The sequence below is a fragment of the Cynocephalus volans genome, chromosome 14, assembly GCF_027409185.1.
Source record: "Cynocephalus volans isolate mCynVol1 chromosome 14, mCynVol1.pri, whole genome shotgun sequence".
Classification (NCBI taxonomy): domain Eukaryota; kingdom Metazoa; phylum Chordata; class Mammalia; order Dermoptera; family Cynocephalidae; genus Cynocephalus; species Cynocephalus volans.
The window spans coordinates 87,861,085-87,889,061 of NC_084473.1; the positions used below are offsets into that span (position 1 = coordinate 87,861,085).

Sequence of the window (27,977 nt, forward strand, 5' to 3'; positions counted from 1 at the left end):
CACTATTTCTGACAATGATGGACCAGATCACTTGGACCAAATTCCTAGCTGAGGACAACTTAAAAAGCTGCTCAAATGTGTGTGTGTGTGTGTGTGTGTGTGTGTGTGTGTGTGTGTGTATGTGTTTGTGTGTATACACATACATTCATTCTGAGCAGCTTTTTAAGTGACATATATTTATTTTTTTAAAATATATATATATACATATATTTATATACATATATATATATACACACATATATATATATATATATATTTAAGTCTGACTGAGGGTATCAGGAAGCAAACAGGGCAGTGAGGAATCACAGGCCAAGATCTGCGAAAGAAGGAAACCCAGAAACATGTGCCTGGCTTCTGGGGCTACTTTCTCCCTAGAGGGTCTGCTGATTCCCGAAGACACTGTAAAGATGCTGAGCAGGGCTTTCAGCAACTTGTGGGGCTAAAAACTAGGTCCACCAAGAGGAGGGTGTGCCTGGCAAATCTTTCATGCTTTGTGTTTGGACCCCAGAGGGCTTCGCCCTAGGAGTATGAATGAATCAGAGGTAGATCAGCCCTCAAGGCACTGCGAATCATCTCATTTCCTGCAAGTGGATTAAAGTGATCCTAGTGTGCTAGATCCTAAGCACCTGCTGCATGTAAACATAATCCTCACAGAGGAAGATAAGTTCATCCTAGGCCTCAAGTTATTTCTCCAGGTTTTCCGATACAATACGTGGTACTCAATCAAAAATAACCAGGTATGTGAGGAGAAGAGACAGAACTAATAAACATAACCAAGAGAAACAACAGACACTAGAAACAGATTCATGGGGACTCCATAGAAGGGAGTTACTGAACTTTAAAATAACTATGTTTAATATGCTCAAATATATAAAAGATGAGATAGGCAACTTTGATAGAGAACTGGAAATGATTTTTTTAGTTGTTTCTTTTTCATTCGTTTTAATCTCATCAATTGCAATTTAAAATGCCGGGCGCTACTTTCCCTGCACAGGGCAACAGATGAGTAACAAGCAAAGAAACCCCTGGGAAAAGACAAAAGGAGGCAAGTGTTTTGCATTCAAGGACACTCGTCTGAGAATGTGCTTGCAGCAGTGACAATACATTGCATGTGCACCATTTCTAATCCTAGTAGAAAATCTGTTACTGGCTTATAAGGTGCAATTAAACATAGACACTCCCTGAGACCCAGCAGACCAGAATCTTAAAGTGCTTTCTGCCTTTGAACAAGAACCCATCTCCCTCTTCCCTTGTGCCCACCCAGACCCAGCTCTGTCCCTGGCCCAGACAGCGATGGCACAGATTATAGCTCCCATCAGCCGAGCGTTTGTTCTCTGCCAGGCCCCTGCCAAGGACTTCCCATGCTTTGTCACAACCTATAGCAGGCTATGACTATTCTCCCCCTCTTATAAATGAAGAAGCTGAGGTTTAGGGAACCCACATAACACGTTCAAGGTGCCCCAGCTAACAAGCGTCACAGCCAGGCTGTGAATCCAGGTCTGCCTGCTCCCGGCGGCATGCTCCCAGGTGGGCCCCACTCCCCATCTGCTGGTTGCTGGAATAATCCCTGGATGCCTAGAGTCAGAGGAGGCCTTGGAATTCTCCTCTCCACAAACACTCATTAAGACCAACTGTGTACAGGGCCCCAGGCTGGGAGACCTGGTTTCAAGGACCCAAGGCCAAGGCTTAGGGCAGTGAGAAGACTTTAATGGATCTGAGGTCTCGCTTCTCTTCCTCTTCTTCACTTCCGGAACTCAGGGTCCAGTATGCAGGGATGACACAGAGATAGGCTAGGGAGGACCCTAGGCCACATGCACAGGATAGAGAGAATAGTGCAAAATCCTGTTCTGGCCACCAGATCCCTCCTGAGAAAGCTGGGTAGGGGCCACTATGGCCCAGGTCCCGAGTCCTTCCCTTGGGAGCCAGTGGCCAGAGAGGAGCTGAGGGCCAGCACTACCGTTTCTAACCCGAGTACAGGCAGACAGGAAGGCTCAGCCTTCAGACAGGCCTTCCTCACCCCACCGGGGGCCAACAAATCCACACTGGGGCTTGTGGAGGGTCCACGCCTTGGGGCAGTGAAGGGCTGGGGCCATGAGACAGAGCCCGCAGCCAGCCCAGACATGGGCCATGGTGGCCTCTGCCTGCTTGGTGGCTTTACCTGATTAGTTTGGTTGGGCAGGAGGGGTCCCTGGGGGCCAGCAAGGTAGCATTGGGGATGAGGTAAAGAGGAGACAAGGGAGAAAAGGACTTCCAGGGAGGGAGAAAGCAAAGGGCTGGGGAGGGTATAGGAGAGAAATTGTAGCCAGTCGGGGGCTGGATGAGGATGGGAGCAACGAGCTTGGAGAGGGGCAGAGGGAGGCGGGAACAGGGGCAGGGCAGATGGGGACAGAGCAGGGTCGGACAGGGCCTCTGTCCCACCCAAGGGAGCCCAAGCTCTTCCTCGTGCGGATGCATCGCACAAGGAGGGTAAGCGGTGGACACCTAGAGGAACCTGTTGGCCCTGCAGCACAACAGAAGTATGGTTTTGAGAATGAATGAAGGGTGGGTGGGGCATGAGTGGAAAGGGGGTGAGAAGGGAATGGGCAAGATGGGGCCAGGTAAGGTGAAGTCAGGGGACGATCCAGGCCTGGACGCCAGCCTGGGCTCTGAGGCAAGAGCTACAGAAATCCTCAGGCTGAGTCAGGGGAGGACAGACAGCCCCAGGGTTCACCTTGCCCTGTTATGGATTAAAAACAAAGCAGGTGAGGCGGAGGGAGGAGAGAGCTGGGCTCCACCTGCCAGTGCCACTGCTGGGCGGGCTGCTCACAGAACCCAGACCCCGCAAGGTCCCCAAACCTGCCTGCCCTCCTGGGCCCTGAAAACCCCCAATCCCAGCCCTCTCCCTCCCCACCCCCTCAATGTCCCAGCCCCGAGGAATTACGAAGGTGGGAAACTCACCCAATGGACCCTACAGCTTCACGGAGGCGACCCGGGGGATGTGGAAGAGCTGAGTCTCCTCAGAGCTGGTGGAGCTGCAACATCACAGGACAAAAGTCAGTGAGCCTATGGCACAGACTCTCAGCCCCAACACAGGAACAAACCCGGAGCCCTGATGCTCCCACCTCAGAAGCCCCCCAGGGGACAGGGATGTTCTGCAGCAAGAAGGACTGGGGCAGACATGTGGGAGAACTTCCTGGCCCTGGAGCTCCTCAGAGTGTGTGGCTCTTCAGGGCGAGGCCATGAGCCTCCTCTGCCTGGAGGAGGGGCTGTGGCAGGGGGCCGGGCCCGGTGGCTGGAAGGACACCTTCCCAGGCCCCGATGCTCCCCGCAGCCCTGGCAGCTCTGGAGCCTGATGGTGGCGATGGTTGCACAAGAGTGTGACTGTAAATACACACTTAGGAATGCTTAAGATGGCACATTTTATGTTACATGTATTTTACCATAATTTTTTAAAAAGTGGTTGGAAGAGGGAACACTTGAGGAAACTTTCAAGTTTTCCATATTATTTGACTCTTCACATGAGAACGTGTTCATGGAACCCTTGCATGTGTAAATAAGACAAAGGGGAAAACTAATCATATTAAAAAAAAAAAAGAAGAGAAATTTGCATGGCTCCCGGGAAGGAAAGGGAGGGAAGGAGGAGAGAGGGGAGAGAGGGCATCAGCCGGGAGCGGCACCTGAAAGTCAGAGGAGGGAGCCTTATGGAAGGGCAGGAGAGGGTTCTGGAGAGAAAGGAACACCTAGAGGGGCTTTTTAAGTTGTCTGGCCGAGGACGTGTGCCTCTATACAAGAGCAAAGCCACTGCCAGCCAGACCCTCAGGACAGCGCTTCTGTTTGCCAATGAACATGCTCAAAAAATATTTGAAAAGCTTATCTCATTTCAGATATTGCTTTTCAATATTCCCTGAAAATTCCAGCGAGGAGCCTCAAGTTGCCCACAACCCTCCTCCTGTTATGACGAACACCACACCATCCATCATATGCACAAGAGGGCAGGGATGGCCCTCTGCAACCCAGGGCGTCCCCAGAGGCTGGGGGATTCTGTAACAGAGTGAAGAGTGAGGACGCAGCCTGGAAAGCTAGTCCTGGGGAGAGAGTGGAAGCTGCTCCTCAGAAGGGGAACCTGGGCTGTGCCCACATGGCTCTGAGAGGCTGACGGCCAGCATCCTAGGGATGACCCCCGCTCTGAGGAGCGCGGCCGTTGTGCACACAGGAAATGGCACAACCTCGTTTCTTTTGAAAGAGAACTGTTTCCTGGGCTCTTATGTCCTGGGAGTGCCTGACCCTGTCCAGGCTGCCCACTGTACACACACAGCACTCAGGGAACAGCACCACCACAAGCCGCAGCCCCCCACAACACCGACCTTAACTTCAAAGGCCTGTCGGGGGTGGAGATGGGGACGAGCCACAAGGAGGCCTAATGTTGCCTCAGTGAATCAGTGAATAGAGCCGTTTTATTTCTGGTCCTCCACGGGGCATTTTATATGAGCAGGATGTTAAAACACCCAGAAATCAAGATCACTATCTTCTAACATGTAATAAGATTAAATCTGGTAGCACCATACGAACTTTCAAATAGATAGGTATCAGAATCTTTAACTATTTGGGGGAAAAAAACATGAGATATTGCCTACGCTATCATTACAACTCTAAAAATATGAAATAAATAAGCAAGAACTAGAAAAAACGGAAAAGTGTCAGGGTAATGGGATTTGGGGATGTTTGTCTTTTTCCTTTTTTTTTTTTTTTTTTTTTTTTGGTGTTTTTGGTGTCATACCACGACCAGTGTTTGCTGAATGCCTACTCAACAGTTTCTCATTTAAGCTTCACAACAACCCGCAGCAAAGATGTTACCTGCGTTCTATGGATGAGCAAACACGAGCACAGCTAGGGAAAAAGAGATCACTGGAGATAAGTGCAGCAGCGCTGGCTCTCCACCCTGGGCCCGTCTTTCCCTTTGTCCCCACGAAGTGGCGCAATTTACAAGGAGGTGCCCTCTACTGGGCTCAAATCAGTAGTTTGGATATTAGAATCCTGTTCAATATTTTAGATTGCACTTATCCATATCGAAAAGGCAGAGGTTAGACTGGGAAATGCAGGAGCTGACGTGTGTATAAAGGGATGTGAAAAGAACTCAGTATGACTTACAGCAGCAGTTCTCAGACTTGTTGGTCTTATGGACTCTTTGCACTCAAAATTATTGCGGTCCCCAAAGAACTTTTACGTGGGTGAGTTATATCTATTGATATTTATCATATTAAAAATTGTAACAGAAAAATTTTCAAGTATTTATTAATTCCTTTGAAAATAGCACAAATAAATCCCCTAAGTATATCTTATAAAAATAACTGTTTTCCAAAAGAAAACAAAAAACTAGTTAGAAGAGTAACATTATTCTGCATTTGTCAAATCCCTTTAATATCTGAGGGAATAAAGCTAGATGTGGAGCACAAGAGAGTGATGACAAGCTGACACCTGCCAGGGACCTCTTCTTCTGTCTATCTCTGAATCTGCCTGAGAAAAGATCTGTAGATGGTTATGGCCACAGCCTCATTTCCACTTTTCAAATATGGTGCAAGTTTCTTTCTTGGCCAATTCTAATCTGGAAGAATAGAAGGAAGGGAATTGTGGAAAATGTAATTAATTCCCAGCTTAGCTGCAATGACAGAGTACAAACCACCAGAGTGGAATGCCACATATTGTCTTTTTTCTAAGGCATAAATATGACACTTACCAAATTATTTTCTAGATAAGAAGTATCAAAGAATTTTCTAGAGAATTTTCCCCTATTTTACAAAAAAAATGCAAAAAATGAGAAGAAAATCTCATTTATTTAGTTAATGCATACCACCCACATAGGCTCTATAGTGTAGAATGATTTTTTTTTTCTCAAGGATTAAAACTCTTAACGTTACGGTCACATGGAAATCATCCTTAATTTTAACCTAAACATTGCTTGGTGCATATTCTTCAGATATTTCAAGCAAAAATTAGCAGTAATGTATTATTTTTATCATCAGAAAAATGTTAACTGTCAATCATACACACACATGCATAAACATATAATAAACACATCTCCATGTACGAGGGCACTTCAAAAAGCTCAGGGAAGATTCATATTACCTTTCAATGCTATTTTTCCACAAACATTTTGAAGTCCTCAGATACCTGTATATGCAGGATTTCATATGGCTTTCTACCTGTATACAGTGCTCACTCTTTTCTATTCATAAAAAGTTTAAATTAGAACCGTAGAAGCATCACTATGCCCTCCTTACAGGTTTCTTCCTAGATAGTAAAGGACTATGAAACACATAAACACTGGTTAATAATATGCTTCATCTTCTTATCATATCTTCTCACCACAGACTTTTCCATTGCGGTATGTATAGAGGCTTAGATTTCATGTTTTAAGAGCATAAAAATATCCATCGACAGCAAGTTTTTATAAATAGAGGGTCTTGAAGGGTCTTAGATCCACAAATTTTTTTTGGTATCTTAAAAAATGTATTATTTTGTTTAACTGACACCTAACAATTGTACATATTTATGGGGTACATTGTGATTGTTTTACTTAAAAAACTAGCTGATTTTATTATTATTATCAAGACCAAACAAGTCTTTAAATCAATGAAAACTTAATTAAGCATAAAGTTACTTTCACATTTGTCTACAACGACAGTAAATACAGTTCTTGGCAAAAAGACACAGCCCTTGGAGTTTAAAACATCCCCAACTGCAAGATTACCTAAATAAAATTCCCATTATTGTTTATGCAATAGTGGATTAGTTAATCAAATTTAAATAATTATACAATCTAGGATAAAATAAAACGGAAACAATTTACTCATAAAATTCATATGTAAATCATCTTTATTTAAAAACTAGTATCCTGAGAATTATAATTCCATCAAGCTTCAATTTGAGCAAAAAAAGTAGGTAGTTCCTTAAACTGAAAATAAAAGATAAGTCAAAACTATTTATGAAGAGAGACCAAAAATATCATCAGGTTTCTTGCTGTGGTTCTGGATTTCAGGAGCAGACTCATTTGAGAGCGGAATCGACCCTGAAGGGAACTCAGCCCTACTTTCAGAAGGTGGGGATGGAGGTTCAAATCCAGCTCTTAGAGGAACATAAGGAGGAAAACCCCTCAGTGAAAAGACATTTCTCATTGCAAATGGAGGTGGTGGCTGGACGGGGAAAACACCTGGTAGAAAATAATTTCGAGGAGCTCCATACATGCTTCCTGGAGGAGGTGGAGGAAAAGGAGGTTCTCTCCTCATGAATGGACCCCTCATATCCACTGGAAACAATGGACCTCTGATTGCAGGAAAAGGTGGAGGAGCAAAGCCAGGGCCAGTTGCTTCACTTTCAGCAGGCACAGATGAATGAGGCACATTTACATTACCAAGGTCGTCTTTGGTATCATTTCTACCGGATTCCGTTTGTGAAGACTTTGGCCCATCCACTTTATCCACAGAAGGCATATTAAAACTTTTGAGTTCTGCTGGTCCAGACGGTCCACCAGGATTAGAATCAAGTCTGTCTTCCCTTTGTGGAAGAAGAGCTGGATCAGAACATGGTTGGCCTGGTGGAGGGATCACCGTCCTCCGGTGCTGTTCCCGTGGAGGTGACAGGAACCCAGATGGAGGTGGTGTCCGGACAGGGAAAACCCTTGGTAGAAAATAATTTCGAGGAGCTCCATACATGCTTCCTGGAGGAGGTGGAGGAAAAGGAGGTTCTCTTCTCATGAATGGACCCCTCATATCCACTGGAAACAATGGACCTCTGATTGCAGGAAAAGGTGGAGGAGCAAAGCCAGGGCCAGTTGCTTCACTTTCAGCAGGCACAGATGAATGAGGCACATTTACATTACCAAGGTCGTCTTTGGTATCATTTCTACCGGATTCCTTTTGTGAAGACTGTGGCCCATCCACTTTATCCAGAGAAGGCATATTAAAACTTCTGAGATCTGCTGGTCCAGACGGTCCACCAGGATTAGAATCGAATCCGTCTTGACTTCGTGGAAGAAGAGCTGGATCAGAACATGGTTGGCCTGGTGGAGGGATCACCGTCCTCCGGTGCTGTTCCCGTGGAGGTGACAGGAACCCAGATGGAGGTGGTGGCCGGACAGGGAAAACCCTTGGTAGAAAATAATTTCGAGGAGCTCCATACATGCTTCCTGGAGGAGGTGGAGGAAAAGGAGGTTCTCTTCTCATGAATGGACCCCTCATATCCACTGGAAACAATGGACCTCTGATTGCAGGAAAAGGTGGAGGAGCAAAGCCAGGGCCAGTTGCTTCACTTTCAGCAGGTCCAGATGAATGAGGCACATTTACATTACCAAGGTCGTCTTTGGTATCATTTCTACTGGATTCCGTTTGTGAAGCCTGTGGCCCATCCACTTTATCCACAGAAGGCATATTAAAACTTTTGAGTTCTGCTGGTCCAGACGGTCCACCAGGATTAGAATCAAGTCTGTCTTCCCTTTGTGGAAGAAGAGCTGGATCAGAACATGGGTGGCCTGGTGGAGGGATCACCATCCTCTGGTGCTGTTCCCATGGAGGTGACAGGAACGCAGAAGGTGCTCCATGAGAATCGGTTAACCTATCACAGCCCGATTCTCCTCTTTCATTGGTCATCTGATGGTCCAGAGTATTCTCTGGGCCTCTTGAGCCTCTTCCTCCTCCTCGCCCTGGAGTCAAAGGTGCGAGTCCGAGTGGAGAGAGAAAAGCTCTCGTTTCGGATGAAGGTCGACCCACTGGTGAGGCACCACATGGGGAATGCTCTCCGCCAAATGCTGTATTTGGAACATCAAGTGCAGAAGGATCTTTTTTGAAAAGTTCAAATTTAAACTCTTTTTCAGCTAATTTTTCTCTCTTGTAAACATTTACTTTCCTTAAATACCTGAGGTGTCTTTCAGCAGTCTCAGCTGCCACCCAGCTGCCATGCGCTTCTTTCTCATAGGCCGTCAACTGCCCTTGATAAGAACGAACGCTTCTCTCCAATTCTCCTTCCACATCTCCGGCTCGCCTTCTGTAGGTCTCCAGTTCCTCAGCCGCATGGCTCATCTTCTCTTCTACTTTGGAAAGTTCCTCCTCCTTCTCTAACCGGTCCTTTTCCTCTACTATTAATTTCCTGTGGAGTTTCATTCCATTTTCTTGATACAGTTCAGTCATTACTTGAAGTTTCTGCCGAAGCTTCTGATTTTCACTTTCCAACTGTGTGTTTTCTGACTGTAAAGATGCTCGTTCAGTCTGGAGATCTGTAATATGCTCTGTAAGCTCTTCCTTTCTTTTATCTACTTCAGACAACTGAGTGTAAATTTGGTTTCTTTCTCCTTCTAGGGTTTTGAAAGAAGCATGTAACCTAGCAGCGTGAATCAGTTTCTTCAAAGCTCCTTCTGGTGGATCATCTAAGCGAGCACCATTTTGTGATTCACTCTTCATCTCCAATTCCAAGTCATCAGCCATCATGTCTTCTCCAAGCACAGCAGCCCAGTCTTTCATCTTGAGCAAGCGTTCAGTCAGAGACTTGATGTGATTTTCTTTCTCACTCAGAACTTGTTCTGCGTGGACTCTGGAGTCTTCAAATGTTATTTTCTGTTTATGAAGTTCACTCACTTGTTCTTTCAATACTTCCGCTTCTTGTAAAAGCTGTTTCTGGCTTTCCCGAAGTTGGGAATTTTCATTCAAGGCATCTTTTATTGCCACCTTCAGACGTTCTTCATTCATTTGAAATATTTTGCAGATTAGTTTGGCTTCAGCTACTTGTGACTGGATGGATTTCGATTCATCTTCTAGGGACTGTATCCTTTTTGAAATATCTGCCACCAATTCGTCTTGCTCACAATGTTTAGATTTCTGTTCTTTTAATTCTATTGCTAGAGAGACTATTTCATCCTCAAGTTTAGATTTGGACCTGCTCAGCTTTCCATAGGTTGCCTCCAAGCTTTGTGCTTCTGTTGACTCCTTCTCAAAGCTGGCACCCTTCACAGCTGACTCTAAGCCTTCATACTCCTCTTGAACAACGCTGAGTTTGTCAAGTAGTTTACATTTTTCTTCAATTAGTCCAGAAAGCTTTTCAGCAAGTCTTTTCTCTCTTCCTACATACAGCCGGCTTCTCACCGATCGAACACTTCTCCACAAAAACAAGAGAATCAAAAATGCAGTAAGAGCCACACATGTCACCAGTTCCCATGGAAAACCAGGGCCCGGTCTCAGGTCTTCAGGCCATGCTGCCACAGTCCTGCACAGCTCTCCCAGGACCAGCCCCAAGTACGGCTGAGGGGCAGCCCCGGGCACCTCCATGCCGCCGAGGCTGCTATGGCTGTGGCCGCGGTAGCCACGGCCTGGCCAGGCCACAACCAGCAGCTGAGACAGCTCTGCGTTCTGTTGGGAACGCAAACCGGCCCCGGCGACAGCGGCAGACACGGCACAGCCGGCCGTGCGGGGAGCCGGGGAGCACTGGTGCCCACCGGCCTCAGGCGTCCCCCACGCACACCCTGGTAACCAGGCCCCTTTGTGACGTCACTTCCGCCACGCGGTTCCGAGCCCGCCCCTGCACGAGCCTGTGACACGCGCTGTCCTCGCCACCCCCCACCTCGGCTCGGTTTCCGCCGGGCCACCTCCGGATTTGAATCCATGTTTATAACGTGTGATGATCAAATCTGGGTAATCAGCGTACTCATCACTCAAATAGTTTTCATTTCTTTGTGTTGGGAAAATTTAAAGTCCTCTCTTTTAGCTATTTGAAATTATCTAATAAATGGGTGCTGACTCTAGTCACCTTACAAAGCTATAGATCACTAGAAATGGTGCCTCCTATCGAGCTGTAACTTTGTATCTGTAACCTCTGCCTTTCACCTCCGCCCCCTACCCTTCCCAGCCTCTAGTAACCACTATTCTGTTTTCTACTTCTAGGGGATCAACTTTTCTTTTGGCAATTTTTTAAAGGAAATTTTGTGATTTTAATTTCTTTCAGAAGAGCATCCTTCCTTAGATATCTGCCAAGAACAAAAGTGTTTTCTTTGGACTAACTTTGCCAAAATAGCCATAGAATGTGGCAATGGAAAGAGCCATGAGACACTCTGGGCTTCACCTGGCCCAACTCTCTCTTTATAGGTAATGGAACAAAGGTCTACAGTAAGTACACTACCTGTCCAGGGTTGTTTAGCTATTTAGTGGCAGAAGAGTGTCATATTTCGAGCTCTGCTGAATGTCAGTGAAATGCTCTTTGTTTAAAAAAAAAACTTCACAGAGGAATATTTTATATATCACGTAATCCACCCATTTCAGGTATGCAATTCACTGAGTTCTAGTAAGTTTATCAAGTTGTGCAGCCATCACCACAAATCAGTTTTAGAACATTTTCACCACACCAATAAGATCTCCTGTACCCAGTTATTTTTTCTTTCAAATTTGATTGGTTATGAATATTCATGGGATACAAAGCTGATTGTCACCGTTCATGCCCAAGCTGTGATGGCCAGATTCATACTGACCGCATGCCCGTTACATTTATTGTATCGCATTTAATGACTTTCATATGTTGAACCATCCTTGTATCCCTGGGATGAATCCCACTTCAGGTGCCTGAAACCTCTGCCAAGTTTCCCTTTTTGGTGCCCATCGGAGCTAGCCTGTGCCACTGGTTCCCATGGAAACAGATCCCTGAGACACCTCCTGCCTTGCAGCATGGACAAAGCACTTGCTCGCCCTTTCCTTTTTTTTTTTTTTTAGCCAGCCACTTAGCTACAACTTTCAGGTCCCCAGGGGAATAAAAGGAGGACTGTTCCAGAGGGGAGGCAGCTGCCCAGGTGTCTGGCCCAAGCTTCCAGCCCACCCTGCCCCCTGGGGAAACGGGGGGAAAGCCTCAGGTCAGGGCACAGCTCCCCAGGAGCCCCTTGGCCTTTCAAGGCCAGGACAGCCCTGCTCCTGTGGCTCCCAGCACACTTCCAGGAGCCCGGACGCGCTGAGCGTTTGGAGTCTTCACGGTGGACTTGGGAGGAAGGTGTCTTTATCTCACTCTATGGATGATGACAGGGAGGAGACCCAGAAAAGTAAAAGGGTTTGCCCAAGTCACAGGCTAGAAAGTGACAAAGCCGGGACATAAAGCCTGTTCCTTTCATCCCAAAGCGAGCATGGCGGTCAAGATCCCCCCCAACCGATGATACACCCATGTTTCATACGTCAGCTTGGAGACTTGCTGATCACACTGCCCAAGACAGGCCTGGCCTTCCTTACTGTATGAACTGAAAAGGTAGGACCAGAGAAGCCCACCCCCAAACCAGTGCTGCCCTCTGGAGAGTCACCCTCCCACTGCTCAGAGGCGCTTTCTTCGAAGTTAACAAGCTGTGCAACCAAGGTCAGGACGACTGCCCTGCCCACTGGGCGCCCCCCCCCGGCCCTGGGGCCTTGGGAACCTCCCACTGCAGCAGCCAGCCTGGAGGGTTCCCCTCATACAACACAGATGTGAACGTGCCTGCCCCCTGCCATGACCCTCCCCCTGCCACTGGGTCCCTTTCCGGGCAGGAGGGAATGGGGATCGAGGACGCCTGAGTAGGCTCCTTGCATCGGCCTCAGCGGTGGCTGTGCTGTGGGCACATGGCCATTAGCAAAGTCCCCAAGAGAGAGTCAGTTTTGCAAGAGTCTTTCGCAGCTATCAGACCCAGAAAAGGGGAGGAAGGCTGCAGGAGTGCTTGCCCTGTTAGCTACGAGCTTGAGCCTGATGGGTTGGAACTGTGGTTTTCCTCCCACGGTGGCAGGAGCCCGAGGCCAGGGCAGTTTGGAAGTGAAAAGGGAAGGAATCATTTCAAGCCTGGATGAAGCCTGCGTTTCCTTATGTTGCAATAACTGAGCACTTCACACTGGAGGCGGCGGTAACGAGACGCGTTAGCTGACCAGGGTCTCTTACTCTCATCCTAGGCAGGGGAGGGGCTTGGCAAGCCCCACCCACAAGTCTTGGGGTCTTCTGGACCTTCCTCATGACCCCCTCCACTCCAGGCCCAAGTTCAAATCCCTCCTACCCAGGACCCCAAGCTGGCAGGTGGAGCCCTTCCGTATCTTTTCCTCAGGCCCTTTCTACTGTTGGGCCTGGCTGAGGGCCAGAGAGAGAGAAATTCCCCCTCAGGGTTTGGGCCCTGCCCCACCAAGAGCCCCTGCCTGTGAGCAAGGCCCCTCTGGGAGGGGGTGCGTCTCACCTTGCACGCGGTGCCCGCTCTTTAAAGAAGCTCAATAAACACCTGTTGCCCCACAAAGCCTCCTCTGGATGCCACAGAACTCGGGGATGTCACCAGGACACTGAGCCAGCACAGCTGTGGAACTGGAAACCACTTACAGCAGCTTTATTTGTGTCCACCTCTGGCCCTTGAAACCTCTTCTGCTGGCCAGTCCTCCCACGGCCAGATGGAAACCTGACAGGCCCAGGCTGCTTCTTGGTAGGGAAATACACGTGGTCTCCACCACTTCACGTCACACAGCACCGCTCGGCTCACGTCCAGGCCCAACGATAAAAAGGGCCTGACGTCATCGTCAAGTCCCTGGCTTTGAAGTGGAGGCCGCTCCCGCAGCTCCGGCCTGGTGGGGTGGGAAGCCTCGGCCGGGCAGCAGGCGTGGTCAGCCCCCAGCTGAACTGTGCTCTGGGTCTGGCGGAGGTTGAAAGCTACACCTCTTTCTCTCATCGGCATCTCCGAGGGTCTTCAGAGCCCGGCCATTGTTCCCACTGTCCCCCTGACTAGGATATTTTGTGTGGGCCTCAGAGAACCAAGGAGCCCCTGACGGGTAGTGGCAGCCCCACCTTCTCTTGGCCTGCGTCTGTTCACTGTCCAGGCTGCCTCCTGGGACTGGGCCTGTGAGATTCCACGCCGACTCTCTCACACGAGGCCCTCACCTGGGCCGTCAGCCCTCTCCTCAGCTCCGCCGTCAAAGCAGCCAGCCTGTCTCTTGCCCTCTAGACTTTGGGGTGGGGGTGGGGGTGAGGCATCAGTCCACTGGATTTCTCCACCTGCGGAGGACACCTCAAAGCCTAAAGCCCTCTTCCTCTGGCTTGATGTGAAGGAGGGCATCTCATCTCACCCTCTGGTCTCAGCTCACCTCCCTGAAATCCCCTCCTCTAACCTCAACACCTGACTCCTTGGTACCCTTGGTGTGGGTGAGGGTTCAGGCCATCTCTTCTCTAAATGCGGCATCAATGTGGGCAGAGGTCAGGGGCTGGGCGGGGTCATCTCACTGCCGGCCTCCCTCCCCACATGGTGCTGTGGTCACCAGTGTTTGTAAGAAGGTTGGACGCTAACTGCTCCATGCTTGTCCAGAAAGTGCAAGGAAGGATTTGGGACCATGGAGAAGGGGCCCGTGGTGTGGACCAGGCTGGCTGCCAGCCTCCTGGTTTGGTCCCTGGCATCCAGAGAACTCAGTTATGTCCTGAAATGCCACCATCGTACGTTGATTCCTTTGGGTAAGTATTGCCTTTGCTATGCAGCCCACATCCAGTCTCTGCATCCTAGTTTCTCAGCCATCAGGTAGATAAGCAACAAGTCCTGTCTCTCGGTTGATCCTTGTAAAGCGTTTAACACGGTTCCTGGTTGATACTCATAGCTCGATAAATAAATGTTAACTCACACTGCTTGTCCCTTCGGGTAGCATGGGCAGGCTCTCGCCCACCAGGCGACCCTCCCTTAGCACAACTCGGCCAGCTGGAGCTACCCTGGCCAGTCACCTGAGACCTCGGATGCCTTGGCCCATCTGGCATTTCTTTGGCAGAATCTTCCATGGGGCATTTTGCTGGGTGGCAAGGCTGGAGCGTCTGGCACAACTCCCAGGGTCCCCAGTCTGTCACTTCTCCTGCCACAGAGACAGCAAGGACACTTGGTTCAAATCTCCTTGGAGACAGGGCCTGCTCCCACACACCCACAGGGAATGGGGACTGGCAGTGCCACCAGGAGGAAACCTTCAGGGCCACTAGGACCAGGGGACCTGAATCCAAAGTCTGGCGGAGCTTCAACTTATGAGAACTTGAACCAGCCGTGTAACTTCCTGGAACTTCATCTGCTCAACCACAGATGATAATTCACCCCCTTCAGAGACGTCTGAGATTGTGACCTTGAAGGGGCTCTGCTTCACATATACAGTAGCATTAGCATTGTAGAATTCCAGGATTTTAAAACCAGAGAAAGAGGCAATCTATTTTTCTCTGTGGCTATTTCTGTTTCTTTATCCACTGCCGAGTGCCACCCCCTCCCCAGGTGACCAGTGCCCACAGTGATGCTCTCCAAACGAACCTCCTTTGTAAAGCCAGTGTTCAATTGGCTGGGCCAATGTTCCTGGATACTAAATTCCAAAAGTGGCAGCCTTTTCCCATTCACAGGGTGGGGAAGATCAAAGTCAATTTTTTAGGACCACTATTTCTGACAATGATGGACCAGATCACTTGGACCAAATTCCTAGCTGAGGACAACTTAAAAAGCTGCTCAAATGTGTGTGTGTGTGTGTGTGTGTGTGTGTGTGTGTGTGTGTATGTGTTTGTGTGTATACACATACATTCATTCTGAGCAGCTTTTTAAGTGACATATATTTATTTTTTTAAAATATATATATATACATATATTTATATACATATATATATATACACACATATATATATATATATATATATATTTAAGTCTGACTGAGGGTATCAGGAAGCAAACAGGGCAGTGAGGAATCACAGGCCAAGATCTGCGAAAGAAGGAAACCCAGAAACATGTGCCTGGCTTCTGGGGCTACTTTCTCCCTAGAGGGTCTGCTGATTCCCGAAGACACTGTAAAGATGCTGAGCAGGGCTTTCAGCAACTTGTGGGGCTAAAAACTAGGTCCACCAAGAGGAGGGTGTGCCTGGCAAATCTTTCATGCTTTGTGTTTGGACCCCAGAGGGCTTCGCCCTAGGAGTATGAATGAATCAGAGGTAGATCAGCCCTCAAGGCACTGCGAATCATCTCATTTCCTGCAAGTGGATTAAAGTGATCCTAGTGTGCTAGATCCTAAGCACCTGCTGCATGTAAACATAATCCTCACAGAGGAAGATAAGTTCATCCTAGGCCTCAAGTTATTTCTCCAGGTTTTCCGATACAATACGTGGTACTCAATCAAAAATAACCAGGTATGTGAGGAGAAGAGACAGAACTAATAAACATAACCAAGAGAAACAACAGACACTAGAAACAGATTCATGGGGACTCCATAGAAGGGAGTTACTGAACTTTAAAATAACTATGTTTAATATGCTCAAATATATAAAAGATGAGATAGGCAACTTTGATAGAGAACTGGAAATGATTTTTTTAGTTGTTTCTTTTTCATTCGTTTTAATCTCATCAATTGCAATTTAAAATGCCGGGCGCTACTTTCCCTGCACAGGGCAACAGATGAGTAACAAGCAAAGAAACCCCTGGGAAAAGACAAAAGGAGGCAAGTGTTTTGCATTCAAGGACACTCGTCTGAGAATGTGCTTGCAGCAGTGACAATACATTGCATGTGCACCATTTCTAATCCTAGTAGAAAATCTGTTACTGGCTTATAAGGTGCAATTAAACATAGACACTCCCTGAGACCCAGCAGACCAGAATCTTAAAGTGCTTTCTGCCTTTGAACAAGAACCCATCTCCCTCTTCCCTTGTGCCCACCCAGACCCAGCTCTGTCCCTGGCCCAGACAGCGATGGCACAGATTATAGCTCCCATCAGCCGAGCGTTTGTTCTCTGCCAGGCCCCTGCCAAGGACTTCCCATGCTTTGTCACAACCTATAGCAGGCTATGACTATTCTCCCCCTCTTATAAATGAAGAAGCTGAGGTTTAGGGAACCCACATAACACGTTCAAGGTGCCCCAGCTAACAAGCGTCACAGCCAGGCTGTGAATCCAGGTCTGCCTGCTCCCGGCGGCATGCTCCCAGGTGGGCCCCACTCCCCATCTGCTGGTTGCTGGAATAATCCCTGGATGCCTAGAGTCAGAGGAGGCCTTGGAATTCTCCTCTCCACAAACACTCATTAAGACCAACTGTGTACAGGGCCCCAGGCTGGGAGACCTGGTTTCAAGGACCCAAGGCCAAGGCTTAGGGCAGTGAGAAGACTTTAATGGATCTGAGGTCTCGCTTCTCTTCCTCTTCTTCACTTCCGGAACTCAGGGTCCAGTATGCAGGGATGACACAGAGATAGGCTAGGGAGGACCCTAGGCCACATGCACAGGATAGAGAGAATAGTGCAAAATCCTGTTCTGGCCACCAGATCCCTCCTGAGAAAGCTGGGTAGGGGCCACTATGGCCCAGGTCCCGAGTCCTTCCCTTGGGAGCCAGTGGCCAGAGAGGAGCTGAGGGCCAGCACTACCGTTTCTAACCCGAGTACAGGCAGACAGGAAGGCTCAGCCTTCAGACAGGCCTTCCTCACCCCACTGGGGGCCAACAAATCCACACTGGGGCTTGTGGAGGGTCCACGCCTTGGGGCAGTGAAGGGCTGGGGCCATGAGACAGAGCCCGCAGCCAGCCCAGACATGGGCCATGGTGGCCTCTGCCTGCTTGGTGGCTTTACCTGATTAGTTTGGTTGGGCAGGAGGGGTCCCTGGGGGCCAGCAAGGTAGCATTGGGGATGAGGTAAAGAGGAGACAAGGGAGAAAAGGACTTCCAGGGAGGGAGAAAGCAAAGGGCTGGGGAGGGTATAGGAGAGAAATTGTAGCCAGTCGGGGGCTGGATGAGGATGGGAGCAACGAGCTTGGAGAGGGGCAGAGGGAGGCGGGAACAGGGGCAGGGCAGATGGGGACAGAGCAGGGTCGGACAGGGCCTCTGTCCCACCCAAGGGAGCCCAAGCTCTTCCTCGTGCGGATGCATCGCACAAGGAGGGTAAGCGGTGGACACCTAGAGGAACCTGTTGGCCCTGCAGCACAACAGAAGTATGGTTTTGAGAATGAATGAAGGGTGGGTGGGGCATGAGTGGAAAGGGGGTGAGAAGGGAATGGGCAAGATGGGGCCAGGTAAGGTGAAGTCAGGGGACGATCCAGGCCTGGACGCCAGCCTGGGCTCTGAGGCAAGAGCTACAGAAATCCTCAGGCTGAGTCAGGGGAGGACAGACAGCCCCAGGGTTCACCTTGCCCTGTTATGGATTAAAAACAAAGCAGGTGAGGCGGAGGGAGGAGAGAGCTGGGCTCCACCTGCCAGTGCCACTGCTGGGCGGGCTGCTCACAGAACCCAGACCCCGCAAGGTCCCCAAACCTGCCTGCCCTCCTGGGCCCTGAAAACCCCCAATCCCAGCCCTCTCCCTCCCCACCCCCTCAATGTCCCAGCCCCGAGGAATTACGAAGGTGGGAAACTCACCCAATGGACCCTACAGCTTCACGGAGGCGACCCGGGGGATGTGGAAGAGCTGAGTCTCCTCAGAGCTGGTGGAGCTGCAACATCACAGGACAAAAGTCAGTGAGCCTATGGCACAGACTCTCAGCCCCAACACAGGAACAAACCCGGAGCCCTGATGCTCCCACCTCAGAAGCCCCCCAGGGGACAGGGATGTTCTGCAGCAAGAAGGACTGGGGCAGACATGTGGGAGAACTTCCTGGCCCTGGAGCTCCTCAGAGTGTGTGGCTCTTCAGGGCGAGGCCATGAGCCTCCTCTGCCTGGAGGAGGGGCTGTGGCAGGGGGCCGGGCCCGGTGGCTGGAAGGACACCTTCCCAGGCCCCGATGCTCCCCGCAGCCCTGGCAGCTCTGGAGCCTGATGGTGGCGATGGTTGCACAAGAGTGTGACTGTAAATACACACTTAGGAATGCTTAAGATGGCACATTTTATGTTACATGTATTTTACCATAATTTTTTAAAAAGTGGTTGGAAGAGGGAACACTTGAGGAAACTTTCAAGTTTTCCATATTATTTGACTCTTCACATGAGAACGTGTTCATGGAACCCTTGCATGTGTAAATAAGACAAAGGGGAAAACTAATCATATTAAAAAAAAAAAAAGAAGAGAAATTTGCATGGCTCCCGGGAAGGAAAGGGAGGGAAGGAGGAGAGAGGGGAGAGAGGGCATCAGCCGGGAGCGGCACCTGAAAGTCAGAGAAGGGAGCCTTATGGAAGGGCAGGAGAGGGTTCTGGAGAGAAAGGAACACCTAGAGGGGCTTTTTAAGTTGTCTGGCCGAGGACGTGTGCCTCTATACAAGAGCAAAGCCACTGCCAGCCAGACCCTCAGGACAGCGCTTCTGTTTGCCAATGAACATGCTCAAAAAATATTTGAAAAGCTTATCTCATTTCAGATATTGCTTTTCAATATTCCCTGAAAATTCCAGCGAGGAGCCTCAAGTTGCCCACAACCCTCCTCCTGTTATGACGAACACCACACCATCCATCATATGCACAAGAGGGCAGGGATGGCCCTCTGCAACCCAGGGCGTCCCCAGAGGCTGGGGGATTCTGTAACAGAGTGAAGAGTGAGGACGCAGCCTGGAAAGCTAGTCCTGGGGAGAGAGTGGAAGCTGCTCCTCAGAAGGGGAACCTGGGCTGTGCCCACATGGCTCTGAGAGGCTGACGGCCAGCATCCTAGGGATGACCCCCGCTCTGAGGAGCGCGGCCGTTGTGCACACAGGAAATGGCACAACCTCGTTTCTTTTGAAAGAGAACTGTTTCCTGGGCTCTTATGTCCTGGGAGTGCCTGACCCTGTCCAGGCTGCCCACTGTACACACACAGCACTCAGGGAACAGCACCACCACAAGCCGCAGCCCCCCACAACACCGACCTTAACTTCAAAGGCCTGTCGGGGGTGGAGATGGGGACGAGCCACAAGGAGGCCTAATGTTGCCTCAGTGAATCAGTGAATAGAGCCGTTTTATTTCTGGTCCTCCACGGGGCATTTTATATGAGCAGGATGTTAAAACACCCAGAAATCAAGATCACTATCTTCTAACATGTAATAAGATTAAATCTGGTAGCACCATACGAACTTTCAAATAGATAGGTATCAGAATCTTTAACTATTTGGGGGAAAAAAACATGAGATATTGCCTACGCTATCATTACAACTCTAAAAATATGAAATAAATAAGCAAGAACTAGAAAAAACGGAAAAGTGTCAGGGTAATGGGATTTGGGGATGTTTGTCTTTTTCCTTTTTTTTTTTTTTTTTTTTTTTTTGGTGTTTTTGGTGTCATACCACGACCAGTGTTTGCTGAATGCCTACTCAACAGTTTCTCATTTAAGCTTCACAACAACCCGCAGCAAAGATGTTACCTGCGTTCTATGGATGAGCAAACACGAGCACAGCTAGGGAAAAAGAGATCACTGGAGATAAGTGCAGCAGCGCTGGCTCTCCACCCTGGGCCCGTCTTTCCCTTTGTCCCCACGAAGTGGCGCAATTTACAAGGAGGTGCCCTCTACTGGGCTCAAATCAGTAGTTTGGATATTAGAATCCTGTTCAATATTTTAGATTGCACTTATCCATATCGAAAAGGCAGAGGTTAGACTGGGAAATGCAGGAGCTGACGTGTGTATAAAGGGATGTGAAAAGAACTCAGTATGACTTACAGCAGCAGTTCTCAGACTTGTTGGTCTTATGGACTCTTTGCACTCAAAATTATTGCGGTCCCCAAAGAACTTTTACGTGGGTGAGTTATATCTATTGATATTTATCATATTAAAAATTGTAACAGAAAAATTTTCAAGTATTTATTAATTCCTTTGAAAATAGCACAAATAAATCCCCTAAGTATATCTTATAAAAATAACTGTTTTCCAAAAGAAAACAAAAAACTAGTTAGAAGAGTAACATTATTCTGCATTTGTCAAATCCCTTTAATATCTGAGGGAATAAAGCTAGATGTGGAGCACAAGAGAGTGATGACAAGCTGACACCTGCCAGGGACCTCTTCTTCTGTCTATCTCTGAATCTGCCTGAGAAAAGATCTGTAGATGGTTATGGCCACAGCCTCATTTCCACTTTTCAAATATGGTGCAAGTTTCTTTCTTGGCCAATTCTAATCTGGAAGAATAGAAGGAAGGGAATTGTGGAAAATGTAATTAATTCCCAGCTTAGCTGCAATGACAGAGTACAAACCACCAGAGTGGAATGCCACATATTGTCTTTTTTCTAAGGCATAAATATGACACTTACCAAATTATTTTCTAGATAAGAAGTATCAAAGAATTTTCTAGAGAATTTTCCCCTATTTTACAAAAAAAATGCAAAAAATGAGAAGAAAATCTCATTTATTTAGTTAATGCATACCACCCACATAGGCTCTATAGTGTAGAATGATTTTTTTTTTCTCAAGGATTAAAACTCTTAACGTTACGGTCACATGGAAATCATCCTTAATTTTAACCTAAACATTGCTTGGTGCATATTCTTCAGATATTTCAAGCAAAAATTAGCAGTAATGTATTATTTTTATCATCAGAAAAATGTTAACTGTCAATCATACACACACATGCATAAACATATAATAAACACATCTCCATGTACGAGGGCACTTCAAAAAGCTCAGGGAAGATTCATATTACCTTTCAATGCTATTTTTCCACAAACATTTTGAAGTCCTCAGATACCTGTATATGCAGGATTTCATATGGCTTTCTACCTGTATACAGTGCTCACTCTTTTCTATTCATAAAAAGTTTAAATTAGAACCGTAGAAGCATCACTATGCCCTCCTTACAGGTTTCTTCCTAGATAGTAAAGGACTATGAAACACATAAACACTGGTTAATAATATGCTTCATCTTCTTATCATATCTTCTCACCACAGACTTTTCCATTGCGGTATGTATAGAGGCTTAGATTTCATGTTTTAAGAGCATAAAAATATCCATCGACAGCAAGTTTTTATAAATAGAGGGTCTTGAAGGGTCTTAGATCCACAAATTTTTTTTGGTATCTTAAAAAATGTATTATTTTGTTTAACTGACACCTAACAATTGTACATATTTATGGGGTACATTGTGATTGTTTTACTTAAAAAACTAGCTGATTTTATTATTATTATCAAGACCAAACAAGTCTTTAAATCAATGAAAACTTAATTAAGCATAAAGTTACTTTCACATTTGTCTACAACGACAGTAAATACAGTTCTTGGCAAAAAGACACAGCCCTTGGAGTTTAAAACATCCCCAACTGCAAGATTACCTAAATAAAATTCCCATTATTGTTTATGCAATAGTGGATTAGTTAATCAAATTTAAATAATTATACAATCTAGGATAAAATAAAACGGAAACAATTTACTCATAAAATTCATATGTAAATCATCTTTATTTAAAAACTAGTATCCTGAGAATTATAATTCCATCAAGCTTCAATTTGAGCAAAAAAAGTAGGTAGTTCCTTAAACTGAAAATAAAAGATAAGTCAAAACTATTTATGAAGAGAGACCAAAAATATCATCAGGTTTCTTGCTGTGGTTCTGGATTTCAGGAGCAGACTCATTTGAGAGCGGAATCGACCCTGAAGGGAACTCAGCCCTACTTTCAGAAGGTGGGGATGGAGGTTCAAATCCAGCTCTTAGAGGAACATAAGGAGGAAAACCCCTCAGTGAAAAGACATTTCTCATTGCAAATGGAGGTGGTGGCTGGACGGGGAAAACACCTGGTAGAAAATAATTTCGAGGAGCTCCATACATGCTTCCTGGAGGAGGTGGAGGAAAAGGAGGTTCTCTCCTCATGAATGGACCCCTCATATCCACTGGAAACAATGGACCTCTGATTGCAGGAAAAGGTGGAGGAGCAAAGCCAGGGCCAGTTGCTTCACTTTCAGCAGGCACAGATGAATGAGGCACATTTACATTACCAAGGTCGTCTTTGGTATCATTTCTACCGGATTCCGTTTGTGAAGACTTTGGCCCATCCACTTTATCCACAGAAGGCATATTAAAACTTTTGAGTTCTGCTGGTCCAGACGGTCCACCAGGATTAGAATCAAGTCTGTCTTCCCTTTGTGGAAGAAGAGCTGGATCAGAACATGGTTGGCCTGGTGGAGGGATCACCGTCCTCCGGTGCTGTTCCCGTGGAGGTGACAGGAACCCAGATGGAGGTGGTGTCCGGACAGGGAAAACCCTTGGTAGAAAATAATTTCGAGGAGCTCCATACATGCTTCCTGGAGGAGGTGGAGGAAAAGGAGGTTCTCTTCTCATGAATGGACCCCTCATATCCACTGGAAACAATGGACCTCTGATTGCAGGAAAAGGTGGAGGAGCAAAGCCAGGGCCAGTTGCTTCACTTTCAGCAGGCACAGATGAATGAGGCACATTTACATTACCAAGGTCGTCTTTGGTATCATTTCTACCGGATTCCTTTTGTGAAGACTGTGGCCCATCCACTTTATCCAGAGAAGGCATATTAAAACTTCTGAGATCTGCTGGTCCAGACGGTCCACCAGGATTAGAATCGAATCCGTCTTGACTTCGTGGAAGAAGAGCTGGATCAGAACATGGTTGGCCTGGTGGAGGGATCACCGTCCTCCGGTGCTGTTCCCGTGGAGGTGACAGGAACCCAGATGGAGGTGGTGGCCGGACAGGGAAAACCCTTGGTAGAAAATAATTTCGAGGAGCTCCATACATGCTTCCTGGAGGAGGTGGAGGAAAAGGAGGTTCTCTTCTCATGAATGGACCCCTCATATCCACTGGAAACAATGGACCTCTGATTGCAGGAAAAGGTGGAGGAGCAAAGCCAGGGCCAGTTGCTTCACTTTCAGCAGGTCCAGATGAATGAGGCACATTTACATTACCAAGGTCGTCTTTGGTATCATTTCTACTGGATTCCGTTTGTGAAGCCTGTGGCCCATCCACTTTATCCACAGAAGGCATATTAAAACTTTTGAGTTCTGCTGGTCCAGACGGTCCACCAGGATTAGAATCAAGTCTGTCTTCCCTTTGTGGAAGAAGAGCTGGATCAGAACATGGGTGGCCTGGTGGAGGGATCACCATCCTCTGGTGCTGTTCCCATGGAGGTGACAGGAACGCAGAAGGTGCTCCATGAGAATCGGTTAACCTATCACAGCCCGATTCTCCTCTTTCATTGGTCATCTGATGGTCCAGAGTATTCTCTGGGCCTCTTGAGCCTCTTCCTCCTCCTCGCCCTGGAGTCAAAGGTGCGAGTCCGAGTGGAGAGAGAAAAGCTCTCGTTTCGGATGAAGGTCGACCCACTGGTGAGGCACCACATGGGGAATGCTCTCCGCCAAATGCTGTATTTGGAACATCAAGTGCAGAAGGATCTTTTTTGAAAAGTTCAAATTTAAACTCTTTTTCAGCTAATTTTTCTCTCTTGTAAACATTTACTTTCCTTAAATACCTGAGGTGTCTTTCAGCAGTCTCAGCTGCCACCCAGCTGCCATGCGCTTCTTTCTCATAGGCCGTCAACTGCCCTTGATAAGAACGAACGCTTCTCTCCAATTCTCCTTCCACATCTCCGGCTCGCCTTCTGTAGGTCTCCAGTTCCTCAGCCGCATGGCTCATCTTCTCTTCTACTTTGGAAAGTTCCTCCTCCTTCTCTAACCGGTCCTTTTCCTCTACTATTAATTTCCTGTGGAGTTTCATTCCATTTTCTTGATACAGTTCAGTCATTACTTGAAGTTTCTGCCGAAGCTTCTGATTTTCACTTTCCAACTGTGTGTTTTCTGACTGTAAAGATGCTCGTTCAGTCTGGAGATCTGTAATATGCTCTGTAAGCTCTTCCTTTCTTTTATCTACTTCAGACAACTGAGTGTAAATTTGGTTTCTTTCTCCTTCTAGGGTTTTGAAAGAAGCATGTAACCTAGCAGCGTGAATCAGTTTCTTCAAAGCTCCTTCTGGTGGATCATCTAAGCGAGCACCATTTTGTGATTCACTCTTCATCTCCAATTCCAAGTCATCAGCCATCATGTCTTCTCCAAGCACAGCAGCCCAGTCTTTCATCTTGAGCAAGCGTTCAGTCAGAGACTTGATGTGATTTTCTTTCTCACTCAGAACTTGTTCTGCGTGGACTCTGGAGTCTTCAAATGTTATTTTCTGTTTATGAAGTTCACTCACTTGTTCTTTCAATACTTCCGCTTCTTGTAAAAGCTGTTTCTGGCTTTCCCGAAGTTGGGAATTTTCATTCAAGGCATCTTTTATTGCCACCTTCAGACGTTCTTCATTCATTTGAAATATTTTGCAGATTAGTTTGGCTTCAGCTACTTGTGACTGGATGGATTTCGATTCATCTTCTAGGGACTGTATCCTTTTTGAAATATCTGCCACCAATTCGTCTTGCTCACAATGTTTAGATTTCTGTTCTTTTAATTCTATTGCTAGAGAGACTATTTCATCCTCAAGTTTAGATTTGGACCTGCTCAGCTTTCCATAGGTTGCCTCCAAGCTTTGTGCTTCTGTTGACTCCTTCTCAAAGCTGGCACCCTTCACAGCTGACTCTAAGCCTTCATACTCCTCTTGAACAACGCTGAGTTTGTCAAGTAGTTTACATTTTTCTTCAATTAGTCCAGAAAGCTTTTCAGCAAGTCTTTTCTCTCTTCCTACATACAGCCGGCTTCTCACCGATCGAACACTTCTCCACAAAAACAAGAGAATCAAAAATGCAGTAAGAGCCACACATGTCACCAGTTCCCATGGAAAACCAGGGCCCGGTCTCAGGTCTTCAGGCCATGCTGCCACAGTCCTGCACAGCTCTCCCAGGACCAGCCCCAAGTACGGCTGAGGGGCAGCCCCGGGCACCTCCATGCCGCCGAGGCTGCTATGGCTGTGGCCGCGGTAGCCACGGCCTGGCCAGGCCACAACCAGCAGCTGAGACAGCTCTGCGTTCTGTTGGGAACGCAAACCGGCCCCGGCGACAGCGGCAGACACGGCACAGCCGGCCGTGCGGGGAGCCGGGGAGCACTGGTGCCCACCGGCCTCAGGCGTCCCCCACGCACACCCTGGTAACCAGGCCCCTTTGTGACGTCACTTCCGCCACGCGGTTCCGAGCCCGCCCCTGCACGAGCCTGTGACACGCGCTGTCCTCGCCACCCCCCACCTCGGCTCGGTTTCCGCCGGGCCACCTCCGGATTTGAATCCATGTTTATAACGTGTGATGATCAAATCTGGGTAATCAGCGTACTCATCACTCAAATAGTTTTCATTTCTTTGTGTTGGGAAAATTTAAAGTCCTCTCTTTTAGCTATTTGAAATTATCTAATAAATGGGTGCTGACTCTAGTCACCTTACAAAGCTATAGATCACTAGAAATGGTGCCTCCTATCGAGCTGTAACTTTGTATCTGTAACCTCTGCCTTTCACCTCCGCCCCCTACCCTTCCCAGCCTCTAGTAACCACTATTCTGTTTTCTACTTCTAGGGGATCAACTTTTCTTTTGGCAATTTTTTAAAGGAAATTTTGTGATTTTAATTTCTTTCAGAAGAGCATCCTTCCTTAGATATCTGCCAAGAACAAAAGTGTTTTCTTTGGACTAACTTTGCCAAAATAGCCATAGAATGTGGCAATGGAAAGAGCCATGAGACACTCTGGGCTTCACCTGGCCCAACTCTCTCTTTATAGGTAATGGAACAAAGGTCTACAGTAAGTACACTACCTGTCCAGGGTTGTTTAGCTATTTAGTGGCAGAAGAGTGTCATATTTCGAGCTCTGCTGAATGTCAGTGAAATGCTCTTTGTTTAAAAAAAAAACTTCACAGAGGAATATTTTATATATCACGTAATCCACCCATTTCAGGTATGCAATTCACTGAGTTCTAGTAAGTTTATCAAGTTGTGCAGCCATCACCACAAATCAGTTTTAGAACATTTTCACCACACCAATAAGATCTCCTGTACCCAGTTATTTTTTCTTTCAAATTTGATTGGTTATGAATATTCATGGGATACAAAGCTGATTGTCACCGTTCATGCCCAAGCTGTGATGGCCAGATTCATACTGACCGCATGCCCGTTACATTTATTGTATCGCATTTAATGACTTTCATATGTTGAACCATCCTTGTATCCCTGGGATGAATCCCACTTCAGGTGCCTGAAACCTCTGCCAAGTTTCCCTTTTTGGTGCCCATCGGAGCTAGCCTGTGCCACTGGTTCCCATGGAAACAGATCCCTGAGACACCTCCTGCCTTGCAGCATGGACAAAGCACTTGCTCGCCCTTTCCTTTTTTTTTTTTTTTTAGCCAGCCACTTAGCTACAACTTTCAGGTCCCCAGGGGAATAAAAGGAGGACTGTTCCAGAGGGGAGGCAGCTGCCCAGGTGTCTGGCCCAAGCTTCCAGCCCACCCTGCCCCCTGGGGAAACGGGGGGAAAGCCTCAGGTCAGGGCACAGCTCCCCAGGAGCCCCTTGGCCTTTCAAGGCCAGGACAGCCCTGCTCCTGTGGCTCCCAGCACACTTCCAGGAGCCCGGACGCGCTGAGCGTTTGGAGTCTTCACGGTGGACTTGGGAGGAAGGTGTCTTTATCTCACTCTATGGATGATGACAGGGAGGAGACCCAGAAAAGTAAAAGGGTTTGCCCAAGTCACAGGCTAGAAAGTGACAAAGCCGGGACATAAAGCCTGTTCCTTTCATCCCAAAGCGAGCATGGCGGTCAAGATCCCCCCCAACCGATGATACACCCATGTTTCATACGTCAGCTTGGAGACTTGCTGATCACACTGCCCAAGACAGGCCTGGCCTTCCTTACTGTATGAACTGAAAAGGTAGGACCAGAGAAGCCCACCCCCAAACCAGTGCTGCCCTCTGGAGAGTCACCCTCCCACTGCTCAGAGGCGCTTTCTTCGAAGTTAACAAGCTGTGCAACCAAGGTCAGGACGACTGCCCTGCCCACTGGGCGCCCCCCCCCCCCGGCCCTGGGGCCTTGGGAACCTCCCACTGCAGCAGCCAGCCTGGAGGGTTCCCCTCATACAACACAGATGTGAACGTGCCTGCCCCCTGCCATGACCCTCCCCCTGCCACTGGGTCCCTTTCCGGGCAGGAGGGAATGGGGATCGAGGACGCCTGAGTAGGCTCCTTGCATCGGCCTCAGCGGTGGCCGTGCTGTGGGCACATGGCCATTAG

The 27,977-nt window shown here is 47.8% G+C and overlaps 2 protein-coding genes across 2 annotated transcripts; both read right to left on the reverse strand.

The window, feature by feature from the left end:
• Positions 1-9,407: 9,407 nt before the first annotated feature.
• LOC134362730 (melanoma inhibitory activity protein 2-like) lies at positions 9,408-10,289 on the reverse strand (the record flags this gene model as incomplete). Its single annotated transcript, XM_063077941.1, has 1 exon — positions 9,408-10,289. A coding segment is annotated over exon 1 (882 nt), but the record flags the coding sequence as incomplete, so codon positions are not given.
• A 14,496-nt stretch (positions 10,290-24,785) lies between these two features.
• On the reverse strand, positions 24,786-25,667 carry LOC134362729 (melanoma inhibitory activity protein 2-like; the record flags this gene model as incomplete). The annotated part of the gene is made up of 1 exon (XM_063077940.1): positions 24,786-25,667. A coding segment is annotated over exon 1 (882 nt), but the record flags the coding sequence as incomplete, so codon positions are not given.
• Positions 25,668-27,977: the final 2,310 nt, after the last annotated feature.